Source organism: Eulemur rufifrons, chromosome 29 (assembly GCF_041146395.1).
Source record: "Eulemur rufifrons isolate Redbay chromosome 29, OSU_ERuf_1, whole genome shotgun sequence".
NCBI lineage: Eukaryota > Metazoa > Chordata > Mammalia > Primates > Lemuridae > Eulemur > Eulemur rufifrons.
Window position 1 is genome coordinate 24,164,604 of NC_091011.1, and position 18,210 is coordinate 24,182,813.

Sequence of the window (18,210 nt, forward strand, 5' to 3'; positions counted from 1 at the left end):
TTCTCCTAGTCATTTTTCAAGACCTACGTGCAAATTTAATGTCTTCTATAAAGTCTTCTCTAATCCCAGGAAGTAGAGGAGTAGAATTTTGTTACTACAATCCATTTGTATTTTAAGTTTATTGTTTTACATCTATCTCCCTTACTAGGCTGTAAATTGGAGGAAAGTATAAACCACATTTGATTCATTGTTGATTCCTAATGCCCCCTGACATTGAGAAAGCATTTGCTCAAAGATTAATTAAATGAATGGATGATATTCTTGGGAATAAGATGGGGTAGCATGAGCTTGATAATAATATTGTGAGGTATATGGAGATTTCCAAGTGGCCCAACGCCCAAAGTCAAAGAATTCATGCAGTAGAGCCTAGATGACTATTAGTTGGGTGTAATAACGAAGAACTTCATATATATGCTATGAGGTTTATATTAAATAACTTCAACCATCCCTTCTGCAAGTAAAGTTTTATGATTCTAGAGCAAATAAAAAAACACAACTTGGTTAGATCCAAAAATCAAACTTAAAACCAATACACGAAGGTAAAACTGATATTGTGACATGTAATTAGCAATGCTTTTCTAGCTTTCTCAGGACACAGAAGTGCTTTTAAGAGATATATTGGGTGGCACGAGGTCTCTTAGAAAAAGACAAAATGTATTTGAGCCAATATCACCTTTTCACTTCAGCAAAGTTCTCTGCAGTGGCATTCACTCAACAAATATTTATTAGGTAGTCAATGTTTGTGAGGCTGTGTGCACAGCAGTGTGCAAGGCACAGTCGGTCAGAGAACCCCCAATACCTCTCACTACAGAGATTTTGTTGATTTACTGTCAGAGCACTTCACACTCCATTAGGAAACAAACAAACACAAAAAAACCATCCAATTACTAAGTCATTAGCTCTGCCTCTTAAAATAGAAGATGGGGATGCGGAGCACTAGATTGGAAGGGCCCTTAGAGACCCAGCATGACCCCCTTTATTTCACAAATGGAAGAACAGACTCCTGTAATGAAGAAGAGGTGCCTCTGTGTGTGCTGACAAGGAAAGATAAAAACAAGATGTTTGTGCAGTGGAACAAGTTGAAGGACACCAAGTAAAGCTCAAAGGCATCTTTACAAAACAACGCAACAACAAAAATGCCTGGATACTGAGCATGGGTTTTTAAACAATTAGAAGGAGACATCTTGTAAAATTGACAGAGGTCAGCTATTGGGAAAGAGTGGAACCCGGAAAGGGCTGGAATGCGGGTGGGGGCTGCTTTGTGGACTGTGGGAAACTTTTACTCTCAGCTTTGTGTATTTTGCTAACATACCTTTGTATTGCTTTTGTAACAAATACATACATATAGGTATGTGTGTGTGTGTGTGTGTGTGTGTGTGTGTGTCTGTGTGTGTGTATATACAGATGTATAAAGTTTCAAATAAGAGGAGAAGAGTCTTGGAGACTTGCGGGCTGTGGGTGAGGCTTGCATCTGGGTTCCACTCCGAATGCCACCCCACCGCTTTTCGTGAAGCCTTCTCCAAGTTACTTAAGCTTCGTGAGCTGTGGTTTCCTTACGTGCGAAGTGGAGATAATAATAGCACCCATCTGTTAGGGCTGCGGTGGGAATCTGAGATCCAGTCGCTCAGAGCAGCGGCTGGCACAGGGCAGGGTCTCAATGGGCAGCGGTGACCACGGCAACAACCACCACAGAAGTAATGATGATTCTTATGACTGCTGCCTAGAAGGGGAGCCTGAACGGAACGGCGTCCCCTGGGCGGTGACACAGTGGGTCCCTCCTACCACGGTCCTTCCCTCTCTCACTGGAGAACTGCTGAGTCAGGCATGTGCTACCAAGAAGAGAGAAGACAGGTCTGAGGCGATGACAACCGCCTGCCTTTGTGAGGGGAGCTGAGTGCTGATCAGACATGATCTCTGTCTCTAAGGAGTCACCCTTAGTGACCAAACATTATTCTTTGCTAATCTGTTAATTTTTCACCAGTTAATGGTCATATGATATTACAGCCTTAGGATGATCGGCCAAGAACATAAATCATGGGAGTCAACACATTCACTCTTGCTGAACAACTATGCAAAAAAATAAAATAAAAGTAAAACCCCAAACTGAAAGGCAGAGAGTCAGAACAAACACCTCCCTTTTCCAAGCCTTCCTGAGGAGGGGAGCAGGCAGCTGGTTCTTGGAGGGACGAGGCAGGGGAGAGGGGCTGGGTTAGTCGTCTCTGACTAACATTTCTCCTTAGTGGAAAAAGAAAGATGTGGGTTTGCAGTGCTGTGACGTGGCACCACTTGTGCGCACTACACCGGGGGCAAGAATTGTTCCAGAAGGCAGCCTGCTGAAGACTTCTGAGGAGATTCTCATTTCAGGTACTCACGGTAGGATTTCCATATTGGAGGCTGGTATTCTTCAGCATCTAGAATAAAAAAGAAAGAAATCGGTCTGTCAGCCTGAACGTCAAACTGTCAACATGTGTCTTCGCTGAGGGAACAACACTCTGTCAGCAGGACTTGCATTCCTGTCCCAGGGCGCTCTCTGCTCCTCTGGGAGGCGTTTCTGGGCGGGACGGAGGGAACATTGGAAACCTTGTGGACCCGGCACCTCTGTCTTCAGATGGCTCACTGTGACAGAAGCAATTGCTTAACACTTTTCATAGAGCCCAGTAAATCAAAAAAGATTTTTAAAGCAATTAACTTGATTGTACCCTCTAGAAATCCCTTCAAACAGTATTTATTTAACTTGGCATAAAAAAACATATAATTTATTTCACAATTTCCAATCAGACCTTTACCCCGTTTATTAAGACTTGAGAGCAAGACGCGAATTGGCAAGTATGTAATATTAAATCTGTAGAGTTGCTCAACCCGACCAACTGAACTCCTAAAATACTGGGTCTGACAGCAGAGACACTGATGATTCAATTGGAATCGCATTATCTCCTTGAATTAACTCCAATGTGTGACTTAAAAAATTTCCAGAAACCTCTCAGCAATCAGAAGTGTCAGAGTGAAAGAGTTACAGCAAAATGGAGAGGATGAAATTGTTATTCATCAATCTAGGAAATAGACAATAGGAGAAAATCTGCTTGTTCAGTTGACTCAACCATCCCAGTGCCAACAGCTGAATTTATAATTCTGATGCAGCTATTAGAGTCCTCCTGAGCTCATCGCTATAAGGCCTTGGAAAAATATGCTCTAGCTTAATTAGCCGGGGGGTGGGGGGGGTGAGGGGGTGGAAATCCTTTTCCCCAAAACACAGAAGGTTGATCCAGGGGACAGGGGGGCTGGGGGGGCAACATTAAAAGTTCTCTATTTCAGCCCCTTTAGATAAGGAAACTCTTTATTTTTCTCATCCTGTAGCCCCAAGGCAACACACAGTCTGTCCTTAGTTTGCTGAATAAATATGATCATTAACTCAATTATTTTTGTCAAAGTAAGAGAACAATATCTTAGAATAGTGAGCTTTTAATCTAAACAAGCGATTAATTTCATCCTATATGTGACATAAACCAATTTTAATGGGTTTGGATGAGTGTTTGTTTATAAAAAAACATTCAAAGAAAATAAATCAAGATATACAGTAAAATTCTAGAAGCATCCATACAATGTCACTTCATCCGAAAATCCAGGCCCATTATGTTAAAATGTTGACATCTTCAAAAATATTTTTTCAAAGACAAATAAAGATCAACACCCCCCCCCACATACACTGACTCACAGAGTATGGATTGCATAGAAATGTAAATCCCTGAAATGCCACCTACCCAAAGCTATAATGTCTTGTTATTTTGGATGAGATTGATTCTTTGAAGCAAGCACAGTCTGTAGACCTACAGTGGTGGAGTGTTGAGAACATAGAGCACTGCTTTCTGTCTATGCAGGGAAGGCCCTGAGACAGAGGAGTTAGTCTCCTTTACGTAGGTCTTTAAATATAGCCCAGATGTTCAACTTGGGTCCGCTAAGGTCTTCTTACCTAAAGTTAGACTTCTAGATTAGATGACTGTCCATTTCAGTCTTGTTCTGTGAAAAACCTAGAACTTTGTTTCATCTGAAATACTGGCCCCTAACTTAACCTTGATTTAGGCTGCCCTGCAGGCTACATGAACAATTTATCCCTCTCCAGTCGCTCCTTGGTGGCAACATAACATAGAAGTGAAGAAAGCCGCCTATAGAGACAGGAGATCATAACACTCCAGTGTATAGAATTCCCCAGTGTCTCCCCTCTGCATGTGAAATAAAATCTGAGCATCCTGCTGTGGCCTGCAGTCCTGTGTCATTGGGAGCCTGCCTGCCTCTCTGACTCCACTGAGCACATCTTGCCATTTTTCACTTATCATCCAATCACACTGGTTTTCTCTCTGTTCCTGGAACAAGCCAGGCTCTTTCAAATCCCTCGACCTTTGCTCTGATGGACTCTCCATGGAAAATGCTCTCCAACAGGCCTCTGCCTGGCTCACCTGCTCCAGCATGTAGGGCTCAGGTCGATGTCACCTCCCAATGTCAACTCCTGGGGGCTTTCCCTGCCATCCTTGTAAAAAGTAGCCTTTTCCCTGCTCCAATCACTTCCCTAATAGAGAGCTTATTTTTCTTCATAGAACTTATTACCACCTGAAATTATTATTGATGTGTTGCTTTGTTTCGATGGGCCTTGTCCACTAGTAGCCAAACTCCACAAAAGCAGGAATTTTGCCTCATTTACTTCGGCATCACCAGCCCTTAGAAGGGTGCCTGACATATATTAATAACAGGTATTCAAACAAAACAAAACAAAACACAAATTTGTGTCACATAAATGAATGAACTCTCAGGGTTCAATTCCTACCCCCGACAACTATTGGCCTAATAACTCAAAGTAGATTATCTAGCTTCTACTAAGAGCCTCCCAATACTCATCTGTGTAAAACAGAAAAAATAAAAGTAGAGGTAACCTATCTCTTAGGGGCCCTGTGGGAATTAAACGAGATAGTGGGTACATATGCAGTTCTCGGGACAATGCCCAGCAAACAGCAAGTTCTCAATGCCACTCCACCGATGTCGCCGTGTTACTGTTATTGTTACATCATGCTGTCCTGATTCTTCCCAGGTGGGCCCTTGCTCTTGTCTTCTCTCTCAACAGCAGCCAGTGACTGTCTTGATTCTTGTCCCCAAATCTGGAGCCTGTAATTAAGTTCCAGTGCTGTTGTCATGGAAGGTTTTTCTTTCCCATAAAAGAATTCAAAGTGAGAGGCCATTTGTCATGCTTCAGTGGAACAACTATAATTACGTTGGCCTTAGAGATATGTTTTACAAACCACTAAAGCACACTGTTAGGAGGCCTTGGTCAAGTGATGAAGCACAAAATATTTTTAATATATTGAAATAAATCTTTAGTTGCCCCCAACCCCACCCCACCAACAGATATATTGCCCCAATGTCACACAATACTTTCCAAAGATCACCTTTACTCTTGGATAACCTGACACTTTTTAAAACATCCTGGAATAGGTTTTCAAGGTCACTTAGTTCCCATTCATCATTTGGCAAATAAGGAAAATGAAATGCAGAATGATTAAGTGACTTCCTCAAGGTCATAAAATAAATGAGAGGCAGAGGTGGGAGGTTCGACGTCCTGATCTCTAACACATCATTCATTCTTGCCAGGCAGTCCCCCTGAATTTACATATATTGAAATCCAGAAAATAAAATTATTATATATTGGATTTGTTATTTCAATTCTTGTGAAGCTCAAAAGAAAAAAATAAAATAGAGAAAAGAAAAAAAATCAGTATTATGAAAATTTGCCAGGAAGTCAAATGGTGGGGCAGTATTCTGTTTCTGCAAATACCCCAGCTAATGGTCAAAGTTAGGGGGATGCAAGGTACTGGACACACTGACAATATAAGGCATAATGCTTTTTGAAATTGTACTATTTTGTTAAACATTTTAGAGAAATGGATATAATGCAGAAGGAAGGTAGAGGAAATAGAACAAGAAGCTCCATATTTTTTTTAAAAATCTATCATTGAACCCAGAAGACAGCTATACATGTTTAGAAAGGGATGATGAATTATAAGGGTCAGAGAGGCTTAGAAAACATATCGCTTAAAAACTTTGAATAATTATGTACCAAACCTTTAAAAATGTGTCAATCCTTTGGCTCAGCCATTCTATTCATGGTAATCTAGCCTAAGGTAGTAATCGAACAGGTGTACAAAGACATATACGTGATCAAAGTGTTCATTGCTGCTCTGTGTATAATAGCGAACCTAAAAGCACAGAAAGGAGGCAGAGTTAAATAATTATCATATACTTAGCCATGAAAATGATAGTTTGAATTACAGCTTTGTGGTCAAGAGCACAGCCTCTGGAGCTAGATTGTCTAGGTTCAAAACCTAGTTCTGCCACTTACTAGCTGTGTGACTTTAGGTAAATTATCTAACCTGTCTGTGCCTCAGTTTTTTAATCTATGAGAGTAATAATACCACCCAACATATAGCATTTTTGCAAGCACTGCATAGGTTAATATGCCTAATGCTTAGTCCGTAAAGAGAAAAATAACAACTATGGTTCATTTCATTTACAGCCATGTACAGGAGAAAGCTAAAAGTGAAGAGATTAACAGAAAGAGAGAGAGAGAGAGAGAGAGAGAGACACTATTCCAAATAAAGGGTACAATAAAAAAGTAAATGAAGGATGGACACAAAATAAATTGTGAGAAAATAATAAAATAAAATGCTTAGGTGCCTGGCATATAGTAAACTCTATGCTTGCTGTTATTATTTACTTTAATGACAGGAAAATATTCATGCTATATTGTTAAGTATTAAACAAATCAGTCTGTGAAATAATTTATTAAATATAATCTCATTTTTAAGAAATGGTAAATATTTATATACATAGAAATTATCTAGAAGGCTATAAACCCAATTATTAAAAGTTGCTCTAACTGAAAGTGAAAATACAGGTGATTTCTAATTTTTCTTCTTTTGCTTATGTGCATCTTATAATTTTTTTCTCTCTCTCTCTCTCTATATATATTGCTTGCATAAAAATTAAAAAGAATGAGAAATAAATTTGTAGGAGTGATAGATATTTTTTAAAACACATTGCCTAAATAAATCATCACCTTGAAAATAAAGTAGATGTAAAAAGACCCAATAAAAATAATCATTATAATAACTCATGCAGCATGTACAGTGTTGGGGCAGGAAGTACTAAGGGTGAGACAAAAGAAAAGAGATCATTGCTTCTGTAGCAAAAGGCCATGCCCAATTCCTCTGGCCCTCTTTTAAAAATTTTGTGAAATAAACATTCATGAGCAATTCTAAGCAGGCTGGAAAATAGGTTACTTTCTCTTATTAAAGAGGGGGGAAATGGAAAAAAGATATAGATGCTTAGAAAATGATCAAAACCTTACAAAAATAGGTAATAAGACCACTCAAATAAAATAATCCATAAAGAATTTGAACATGTTAAAGAAAAAGAAAAGAAAAAAAAAAAAAAAGAAAAGAAAAAGAAAAAGAAAAAGAAAACTGGTTTAAGAGGCCCAGAGGTGCAGGTCAAAACTTGAAAGCAACCTTGAGAAAACCTTATGTGCTAAAGTAACTAAACCCTAAAAAGATGGTGCTGCTGTTCTGGTCTGTGGGAGAAGACAAAGAATTCTGGGATTATCCCAAAGAAAGCTCCTCAGTGTCTGAGATAGATGGAGGGGATGACAGGGACAACAGAGACCACGTGTCATAAAAACTCATCTTTCTAGATCAAGAACACAGCAAAAATAACGGAATATCTCTATTGTTTTTACTAAACTTTAAAGTGATACATTCTTATTGTTGAAAACAGAAAAAGTCCAATGATCTAAAAATACATGTTTTAGAAAGTCCCCTCTCTCAGAAAAAAAGCACCATTAAGAAATTTGAGTGAATCCTTTCAGATTTTGTTCTGTAAATAGCTAGAATAAAAATGCACAAAAATGGTCTCATACCACACATACTGTTCTGCCATTTGCTTTTTGAATTTAATGATATTTCATTCCATGTCACTAGACATAGATCTGTGTTATTTTCTTTTTTTAACTGCTGCTTGATCTTCCACTGCATGAGTATTCCAAAATGTATTTAATTCATTTATGTAATGATTTCCAACTGATGGACATTTAGGCTATTTCCAATTTGGGGGCACCATAAACAATGCTGCACTGATACGTTATATGTGCAGTATAGATTCGGGGAAGTTGAACGGCTGGGTGAAGTGTATTTATCAATTTAGTTATTTAGACAATCTTGCTCTGTTGCCCTGGCCAGAGTGTAGTGACATCATCATAGCTCACAGCAACCTCAAACTCCTGGGCTCAAGTGATCCTCCTCCCTCAGCCTCCCAAGTAGCTGGGACTACAGGTGTGCACCACCACACCTGGCTAATTTTTCTATTTTTAGTAAAGACGAGGTCTCCCTCTTGCTCAGGCTGGTCTCAAACTCCTGACCTCAAATGATCCTCCTGCTGCAGCCTCCTCGCAGAGTGCTGGGATTACAGGTGTGAGCCACTGTACCCTGCCCCCGTATTTTTTATTTTAAAAGTTACTGTTAACATGGGCTTCAAAAAAAGTTGTGTCAGTCGGAACTCTCGACAATGTGTACAAGAATGTCTATTTCCTCGCACCCTCACTCGGCAACACTGGCTGTCATCAATATCCATTTTAATTTTTGATGCCTGTAAGATTCACATAGAAAATGCACAGATGAGACTGAGTATGCATTTGCACGGTAGCAAACGGAGGCAGAGAACACTCCTGGAAGTGAACCTGTGGAAACATATGGCGTGGAGTGTGGTGAAACACACTCATCTCACACGTTTGGGTGGCTGCAGCTGGAAGACTATATTCTTCCAGGCATGTTTAGCTCCAGAAATGTGTTGATTTGATGGAATCACCTGAGGAGCAAGTGTAAAGGAATTTGGAGACTGATTAATGAAGAAAAATTAAAGAACACATGTGCTCACTTGGGTAAGTGACAACTGAAGAGGAAACACCTGTAAACAGGAAGGAGCGCCAGATTCCTTCGTGTGGCTCAGTGGAGGGTGACTAGACCAACAGAAAACACATGCAGAGGCTTTGGAAAATGAGAGGAGTGAAAGATTCACTCTTTCGTTCACTGTGGAGAACGATCTACCAAGGAAGTTGAAGATGATCTACCCTTTAGAACATTTCACATAAAGCTGCCTATATTGCATGGGAGTGTCATTTGGAAGATACAGGGTGGAAGGATAGCATCCCTCCCTCTGTCATCCTCTCTCCCAGAAAAGCCAGGTCTCTGCTGCCACTGTTGATTTATTGATGCACACATTTGCAAATGGGTTGTGGTGGGCTTTTTCCAGGGAAATTGGGTGAAAACAGGTTTTCCAATCAGGCATGGAATAGGCCCACAATGAGATGACAATTCAGAATTTGTTGGGTGATTAGCTTAATGGGCCCAGAATGGGTTGGGATCCAAACGAAAGCAAAGAACAACAGCAGGAGGGGTATGTTGTATCTGTGCACATGCTGCCATATGTCCTCGATGCACACATTATGCCCAACCTTGGGTTTTCAGAAGTTTGTGAGGGGCCAGTGTTGCAGCTGGTGGCATGGGCTTTGTCAGGACATCACAGCCAAGTGGTACTGGGCCTGAGCTGCGAGATTACCTGCAGATCATCCTAACTGCTGCAAAACACCGAGATATGAATGCTGTTAGAGAGCTTGCTTGCTAATGCCTATCACCTGCACAGGTTCCCCCGCATTCCCCTGAGAAATCAGACACACATGTATTCTCTTTGGAAACTCTGCTTGGGTAAGAGAGGAAGGCCTGCTGTGCATCCAACTGTGGGTCTCCTATCGGGGATTTCTGTAACTGATTGAGTCCTACCTGCAGAGAATAGTTAATAAGACAAACTCCAGGAATTGTTGCTGGGCCCTCAGGCTGGGCCCCAGGGACAAGGCTAGGCAGAGATTTTTCTGAAGATGATGAAGCCATTGAGGGCCTTGGGCTGGAGTCTGTGTCCACTGGAGGGCTCTGGGGCCACACAGAACTTCTGTCCTGGGCCACGTATCCTGTACACAGAGGCATGGTGAGACACTCCCATTCATCAGGTATTTATTGAATAAACACAATGGCCCAGGCCTTGTGTACGCCACAGTGAACAAGGCAGGGAGTTGTGTGTGATCTGGCCTCTGGCCACCTCTCCCTGGTCATCTCATTTGTCTCTTCTCTTGCCCCTGAGACCTCAACCATTCTGGCCTCTTTTTTTTTCTTTCCCTCTGATCTGTGCCTGGCTGGCTTCCTTATCATCCGATCTCAGCTCCTCAGAGAGGTCTTCCTGGACCAGCCAGTCCAAAGTGGTTTCCCAGATACTCTTTCTCATTGTTTGCAGAGACTTTTCACTAGCTGAAATGCTTTACTGTGTGGTCATATACCTCTTTGTTTATATTTTGTCTCCTCGTGCTAGAAGGATCACAAGGTGAGAGCAAGAACCTCTTTTATCTTGTTTTCTGATGTGTGGTTCACCCTTAGCCTATTGGGCGCCTTTTGTGAATTAGCTAAAGGTGTCTCTCCCAGGCAGGTGCACAGCCTGGCAATTGGGCAGCGTTTGTATGCAGAGAAGATGCTTCCTCTGGGGGACACAGCCCTGAGCCCGGCCTATGTTCGGCCCTCTATAGTCCCCTCAGCTGGGCACAAATGGCAAACTGGAATGGCCCTGCCTGCTGTATTCCAGGACACTGTAAGTGCTCAAAGGATTGGATAAGTGGAAGACAGAAACTCAAAACTTGCATTCTGTTGACGGAAACAAACAAATAAGGAGGCAATGGTAACCTAATGAGAGCATGTGTGAGAGGAGAGTCAATGGCAGAGACTCCCAACCTTTGGAAGACTGGATGAAGGGGACAGTTAGGCTCTTCCTCATCCCGTGGCCAGTCACTGCTGGCCTTGAGTAGCCCTGTCCAGGGCTCCTTCAGGAGCAGACCCAGAGGAAGAGACCCTAACAGCAAGGCCTAAGGTTCCCAAAAAGAGAGTGAAGAATGAGTAACTTAGTCAAAGAGGCACTCTATTACCCAGACATCCGCTACAGCAGCCAGGGGCAAGGAGTGCCTGTGTGGACAAACAGGCTCTCAGAGGAGGAGACACGGCCTGAGGTGTGGCCCGCCAGGACCAGAGGCAAGCCAGGGTGTGGCACTGAGAGCTGGAAGTGGCTCAGCTTGCTGGCTGAAGCAGGCTCTAGCGTGTCTGTGTGGCTGAGTGGGTGGGTAGGTGGGGGAGGGGGTGTTCCTGAATCGCCAGGGATGAAATTAAAGAAGTAAGTAGGGGCTAGATAATTAAGAGTTTTAAAACCTTTCTAATGGCTTTCCTGTCCTAGAGGGAAGGGAAAACGTAAGCAGGGAGCACACTGGGTCCAGTGTGCATTGTAGACAGATCACTCCAGTTGCAGAGTGAGACTGGGCTGGGGAAGAGAAGATGGGAGAGAGGAAGGTAAGAGGCAGGCAGCCCAATTAAGGACTTGCTGGTAACCTGGGAAGGTGACACTAGTGATCTGAACTCAAAAGGTGGCAGTGGAGGCAGAGAAAAATGGGGCAGATACGAAAGACGTTGAGAAGAAAGAATCTGCAGGACTTGGTGATGAATGCCACATGCACAGGGAAGAAAAGGCAGGAACACGGCTTCTGACTTGGGCAGAGGAAGACGGATGGATTTTGGCCTAAGCACCTGGACTGATGCCATTCATAGACATGGCTAGACCAGAGGACAAGCGGGCCTGGCAGACGGTGATGCTCTAAGCCTGTCTCTGCTGGAAAGAGATGGCTGTGGGACGCTGAGCGAACATCTCTTAAGAGGCACGGGGTTCAGAAAAGAGACCTGGGCTGGAGCGCCAGGGAGGGAAGCCCCAGCATACAGATGGCGGCCATGGCCACTGAAGTAGATGGCAGGACACAGGGTGAATGTCAGAATGCCCTGATCAGGGAAGAAGGCCTCGACAGAGCGCCAGAGGAGCCCCCACATTTAAAGGATGAGGAGAAGTGGGGAAGGGGCAGAGACCAGAGCGACAGAGAGAAACCATGGAACAGACGCCATGAAAGGCGAGGCGAGAGACATTTCAGAAGGGGGAAGTGGTTTACAGCAGCAGAAGCTGTTCCAGTGAGATAAGCTTGGGGAGAGCCCACTACTGCAGCAAGGGGGTTTCTGATGACCTTGCAGGGCAGTGTGGGTAGAAGCCACAGTCAAGTGGGATGATGGGTGAGTGGAAATTGAGCAAACAGAGCTTGTAAGCAGGAGGTTTGGTAGTGAGATGGGGGCAAACAGTAGCAATAAAGGGACACCAGGGGTCAACAGGGATAAAAGCCATAGTAACTCCAGTTTGGTTAGCATCATCACCAACACCTTGGCCCAATCCCTTGCCATGTCCCTGGTCGCCCTCCCTTCCTGGGCCCGCTCCCCACTCACTGGTTGTAGGCATCTACAAAACGCAGGTTTCTCCCAGCTTGCTGGAGCTGCTCTCCTGGTGGATCAGTTCCTCCTTCATCATTCACACTCTTCCTGCTCTGCTGTTTCCTTAGAGACAGCCTCACCACCACTGCTTGCGTTCGGCCTAGGGTCTCTCCTCCCCAGACATTTCTCTTCTAGCATCTCCTGCCTCTTTACAAATTCTCTTCATCAGAGGAATGTCTTCCTGGATTTCCTCCAGGAACCCCTTTGTGCATTCATTTATTCATCCAACAAATATTTACCTACAGCTTACGGCCTGCTTGGCACAAAAGATTGCACTAGACGTGGGCGCAGACATAGAGTCGAGATGCAGAATCTAACCACAGGAATCAATTAAGAGATGAAATAAGACATCAACTTACTCATTCATTCAACAAGCACTAACTGACCACCTGCTGGGCATCCAGCCCCGGGCCCCATGTACATGTCACCGTAACACAAAGAGAAAGTGCTGCGTTATAAAGCAAGATTAGATCTAAAGTGCTGCTGGAATGGAGAGAAAAGAGAGATTATTTTACTCAGTTATTTCTTGATAGTTATTCTTTTATTCAGTCCCTTCCTGAAGAGGTTAGCTCTTAGAGAAGGAGACAATTTAGATGTACCTCCAGCTAGCTTTTCACTCTTGCCATTTGAAGAGCCACTGTTTTCTCCTATTATAATATTTTCCTACGTATCTTGGGTTCACTGTGGGCATTTGTGCCTCTTCAGATATGTGCTGGTTGTGGCAGTGGTAAAATAAATTCTTATGAAAGTAATCATGGCCCTGGCAATATGGCAACTGCCAAGGAAAGAAAGTTTTGGGGGGCCTATATTATATTTAGAGTTAAATAGTCCTGAAGCACAGAGATAGAAGAGGAGGTGGGGTCTTCCGCCAAAAGTGGAAAGGAATTTTTATAAGTGCCTGGTATATCATAGATTCTGGGGTAGGTGCCTTACATAGATTATCTCGAATCTTTTCACTTTTCCTGAATCATCTCTCTATCCATCCACCCATCCATCCAACCATTCATCCACCCACCCACCCATCCATTCAGCCATGCATCTAACCATTCATCCAACTGTCCATCCACCCACCCACCCATCTACCTATCCATCCTTTCAGCGGGTACTCCTGTGCCAGGCACTGTGCTACATGATAAAGGTACATTAATAGCTGTAAGCGAGGCAAACCCAGGTGCCTTCAGTCCAGCAATGAAAGCAAACAAATCTTAAACAAGTGATTACAATAAATTATGAAAAGTGTTATGATAGGCAAAGTCCAGGGTGCTAAGGAAGCATTTGGTAGAGGTCCCGTAACGTGTGTCCTTTTATCTCTTAGAGATGAGGAAACTGAAAGAGATTAAGTCATTTTCCCATGTCACGTGGTTAGTGAAAAAGCAGAAATTAAATCCAGATTGATTTGGCTTCAAAGCCTGTTGATATTTCTCCGTGTGACCTTAGTCCCATAGAGGAATCTGTGGTGCAGAAGCTAACATGAAATTTTCAGTTCTTTCTTATTTGTGGTCTGCTTCAATGACATAACATGGTTTGCACATTGTAGAAAACAGCACTAGAGAAGCAGGAAAACTCATGACATTATTCCACTTTCTGCTATCTTTTTGAACAAGTAAAGTGAAATTTCTCTAACTAAAATCCCTCCTTCCCTCTCCCTCCCATCCTTCTTTCCTCCCTCCCTCTTCCTATCCCTTCCTCCCTCCCTTCCTGCCTCCATACTTCCCTTGATCCATCCATCCATCCATCCATCCCTCCCTTCCTATCACCCTGCCTGTTCTTCCTCAAGGGTCCCCTACGTATCAGGTGCTGTGTGTGACTCATGCCCAGATTTTGTTCTCAATAGAGATATTCAGCCCATGCCTAGGCCTGGCTTGTCAGCTCAATACTGGCCTGGCAACAAATGGGCTCTCTGATTTAGCACAATCCTTCCTCACCACTGGCACCATCCACAATAATCAGTGCGGTTATTGTAATTGCAGTCATTCATATCAAGCATGGGCATGTCAGCAGCACTCACCCCGGCCTGCGTTTGCCAAATCATCATTTGTCTTATAGGCTGAAGACAGAACCAGCTGCAGTGGGACTTGACTGTCAGAGGGTCACTGGCTGTACTTCTACACGTGACGGAGAGGATTCCAGTGATGGGGGTCCCAGGCAAGAGCAGAAAACTGTGCTCTCGTCCATAAGCCAAGCAAAGATTGGGACACAGAAGTAAGTGTCTGGTCCCAGCTCCGTCCCCCGTGTACTGAGCGATTTTTGGCTGTTCCCTCAACCTCAACCCAGACAGTCCTCAGTTTTCTCATCTGTAGAGACAGGGAGTGGGCTAGCTGCCCTGTAAGTGCTCTCCAGGCAGAAAGCTCCCTGACTCCTTAAATTCTCAGTCTTGGAGCACCTAGCCGCATTCTTCCCAAGCCAAGACCCTCTGATCAGAGCTGTTCCACATGACCTGGAGCTTCAGAGGCAGCCTGCTGGGAGCCATCAGCTCCGGGGAAGCCATCCTTCCCACCTTAAGGGAACAAGTGGACCCTTCCTGTGCCATGGAATAACCTTCTCGCCCCATGTATATGGTGGGAATTAGTCCAAATAAGTACATGCTTTATGCCAAAATACACAGTATTACTGGGAAAGAAACCTTCCCTGCTCCTGTCCTGTGGATAAAACTCGATAAGTGAACTCCTGGCCTCTCCCTGGAGAGATGGAAGCAATTTGTCTCTTGGCTTTGTGCCACCCTTGGTGGCATTGTCCTGGTGGTGGAGGGTTGCCTTCCCGGTGGTCTAGCGCTGCAGCACCTGGCAAACAGGTAAGCCTGCTTAATTCTGGGGCTCAGTGCTTAGTAAGCACACCTGGCCAACAGCCTTCCTGCCTGCCCTTAGCAATAAAAGTGCCACCTTAGCCTATGCCTGCTTTATAATGTTTGATTTCTGTTTGTTCAGAGTAGGACTGCTAAATATTAAGGTCCCCCTGAGTGTCCCCCAGCAGAAGGCAGCCTACATTTTCCTAATGAGAAGATCTGCCCTAAAAAAGTTTTTGAATATATAAACTTTTAGTAATATAAACAAAATTATCAGATATCTAATAATACTTAATTCATATATGTATGTATAATTGAATTCATTCTGTTATATATACATATTAAGATAATACATAAATTTAGGAATATTGTTTCATCATGTCACATTTTATGGAACAACTTTATTTTATTATTTTTTTTATTTTTTTGAGACAGGGTCTTGCTCTTGTTGCCCAGGCTAGAGTGCAATGGTGTCATCATAGCTCACTGAAACCTCAAACTCGTGGGCTCAAGCTATCCTCATGCCTCAGCCTCCTGAGTAGCTGGGACCACAGGCATGTACCACCACACCCAGCTAAGTTTTCTATTTTTTGTAGAGCTCGGGTCTTACTATGTTGACCAGGCTAGTCCTAAACTCCTGGCCTCAAGCTATCCTTCCACCTTGGCCTCCCAAAGTGCTGGGATTATAGGCGTGAGCCACTGTGCCTGGCCATTTGTTTAAATTCTCTGTGTGCATCTTTGAGTCTTAGACGATTTTTTGTCATCTAAGACTGTAGTCCCCAATCCCTGGGCTGTGGACAGGTACCAGTCCCTGGTCTGTTAGGAACTAGGCCGCATAGCAGGAGACAGAGGGCAAGTGAGTGAAGTTTCATCTGTGTTTACAGCCACTCCCCATCCCTCATGTCACCACATAAGCTCCGCCTCCTGTCACATCAGTGGCAGCATTAGATTCTCATGAGAACATGAACCCTACTGTAAACTGCACATGCGAGGGATCTAGGTTGTGGCTCCTTATGAGAATCTAATGCCTGATGATCTGAAGTGGAGCCAAGGCAGTGATGCAAGTGCTGGGGAGCAGCTGCCAATACAGTATCATCAGCAGAGAGGTTCGACTGCACAATAAATGTCATACACTTGAATCATCCTGAAACCATCCCCCCCACCCCCGGTCTGTGGAAAAATTATCTTCCATGAAACCAGTCCCTGGTGCCAAAAAGGTTGGGGACTGCTGATCTAAGATATTTTTCCCAAAGTACATCATGCTTGCTTGTTCCTTAGGCTTTTTTTTTTTTTTTTTTTTTTTTGACAGAGTCTCACTCTGTCACTCAGGCTAGAGTGCAGTGGCATCAGCATAACTCATTGCAACCTCAAACTCCTGGGCTCGAGTGTTCCTCTTGCCTCAGCCTCCTGAGGAGCTGGGACTACAGGCATGCACCACGATACCCAGCTAATTTTTATTTTTTTTTAGAGATGGGGTCTTGCTGTATTGTCCATGCTGGCCTTGAACTTCTGAGCTCAAGCAATCCACCCACCAGGGCCTCCCAGAGTGCTAGGATTACAGGCTTGAGCCACTGCACCCAGCTTAACCTTTTGACAGAAAACAATGTGTAAGTCCCTGTACAGTGCTGCCACTGGACACTTTATCCAGCAATAGCCACACAGTCACATAGCATGAGAACAGCTGGCTATTAATCATCTTATAGGTGGTCACTACAACATAGCCACCTGCTTTATTGCTTTTTAAAGTGATCTTTAAAAATCTGCTGTGAGGCCGGGCATGGTGGCTCACGCCTGTAATCCTAGCACTCTGGGAGGCCGAGGCGGGTGGATCGCTCGAGGTCAGGAGTTCGAGACCAGCCTGAGCAAGAGTGAGACCCCATCTCTACTAAAAATAGAAAGAAATTATATGGACAACTAAAATATATATATACAAAAAATTAGCCGGGCATGGTGGCGCATGCCTGTAGTCCCAGCTACTCGGGAGGCTGAGGCAGTAGGATCGCTTAAGCCCAGGAGTTTGAGGTTGCTGTGAGCTAGGCTGATGCCACGGCACTCACTCTAGCCCGGGCAACAGAGTGAGACTCTGTCTCAAAAAAAAAAAAAAAAAAAAAAAAAATCTGCTGTGAAATAGTACAAAGAGACTAAAAGGAATGAGTGGCTGATATGGAAAGCTCTCCAAGATGTTAAATTTTAAAAATGAGGAATAGACTGGGTGTGGTAGCTCATCCTTGTAATCTCAGCACTTTTGGAGGCTGAGGCAGGAGGATCCCTTGAGTCCAGGAGTTTAAGACCAGCCTGGGAAACATAGTGAGACCCTGTCTCTACAAAATTGTTTTAAAAACTTACCTTGGCATGGCTTCATGCATCTATAGTCCTACACTAGTGCGGCTGAGACAAGAGGATCACTTGAGCTCAGAAGTTCGAGGTTACAGTGAGCTATGATCCAGCCACTGCTCTCGAGCCCTCCAGAGTGAGACCTTGTCTCAAAAAAAAAAAAAAAAAAGTAAATAAAAATAAAAATGAGGAATATCCCACCACACAGTACACAAAACAGCTCAGGAAGAAACTGCCAGGGACTGAGGTTGTGTCTGTCCATGGAGGAGACCTGGGTGGCTGAAGGTCAGGAGCAGTAGGGAAATTTGGTTTTCACTGTATACCCTTTTATATCATTTGAATTAAAAAAAAAAAAAAGAAAGAAAAACTTTCTAAAAGGTTGTTTACAGTTATATTCAACACTCGTAAATACATCTGAGGTTTCTTTTATTTTTAATGATTCCATTAAGTGACCTCTACAAGGGGCCAAAACTATCATTGATTAAGGTAATTTCAGGGATATTGTATCTTTTCTGGTAAGTAGTTGGGGGTTCAAAATAAAGTAATTGAGTAAATCCAATAGTATGAGAGACTTTGTATAAAATAAAACATAAGATAACACCCCTTTTC

The 18,210-nt window shown here is 43.4% G+C and overlaps 1 protein-coding gene across 4 annotated transcripts in view; it reads right to left on the reverse strand.

Annotated features, from left to right (window-relative positions):
• CHN2 (chimerin 2) overlaps positions 1–18,210 on the reverse strand; it is a 331,335-nt gene that overhangs the window by 143,086 nt on the left and 170,039 nt on the right. For all 4 annotated transcript variants that reach the window (XM_069462638.1, XM_069462640.1, XM_069462639.1 and 1 more), the window contains one exon: positions 2,373–2,411. In XM_069462638.1, coding sequence (XP_069318739.1) covers positions 2,373–2,411 — 39 coding nt within the window. The remainder of the gene's footprint in view (positions 1–2,372; positions 2,412–18,210) is intronic.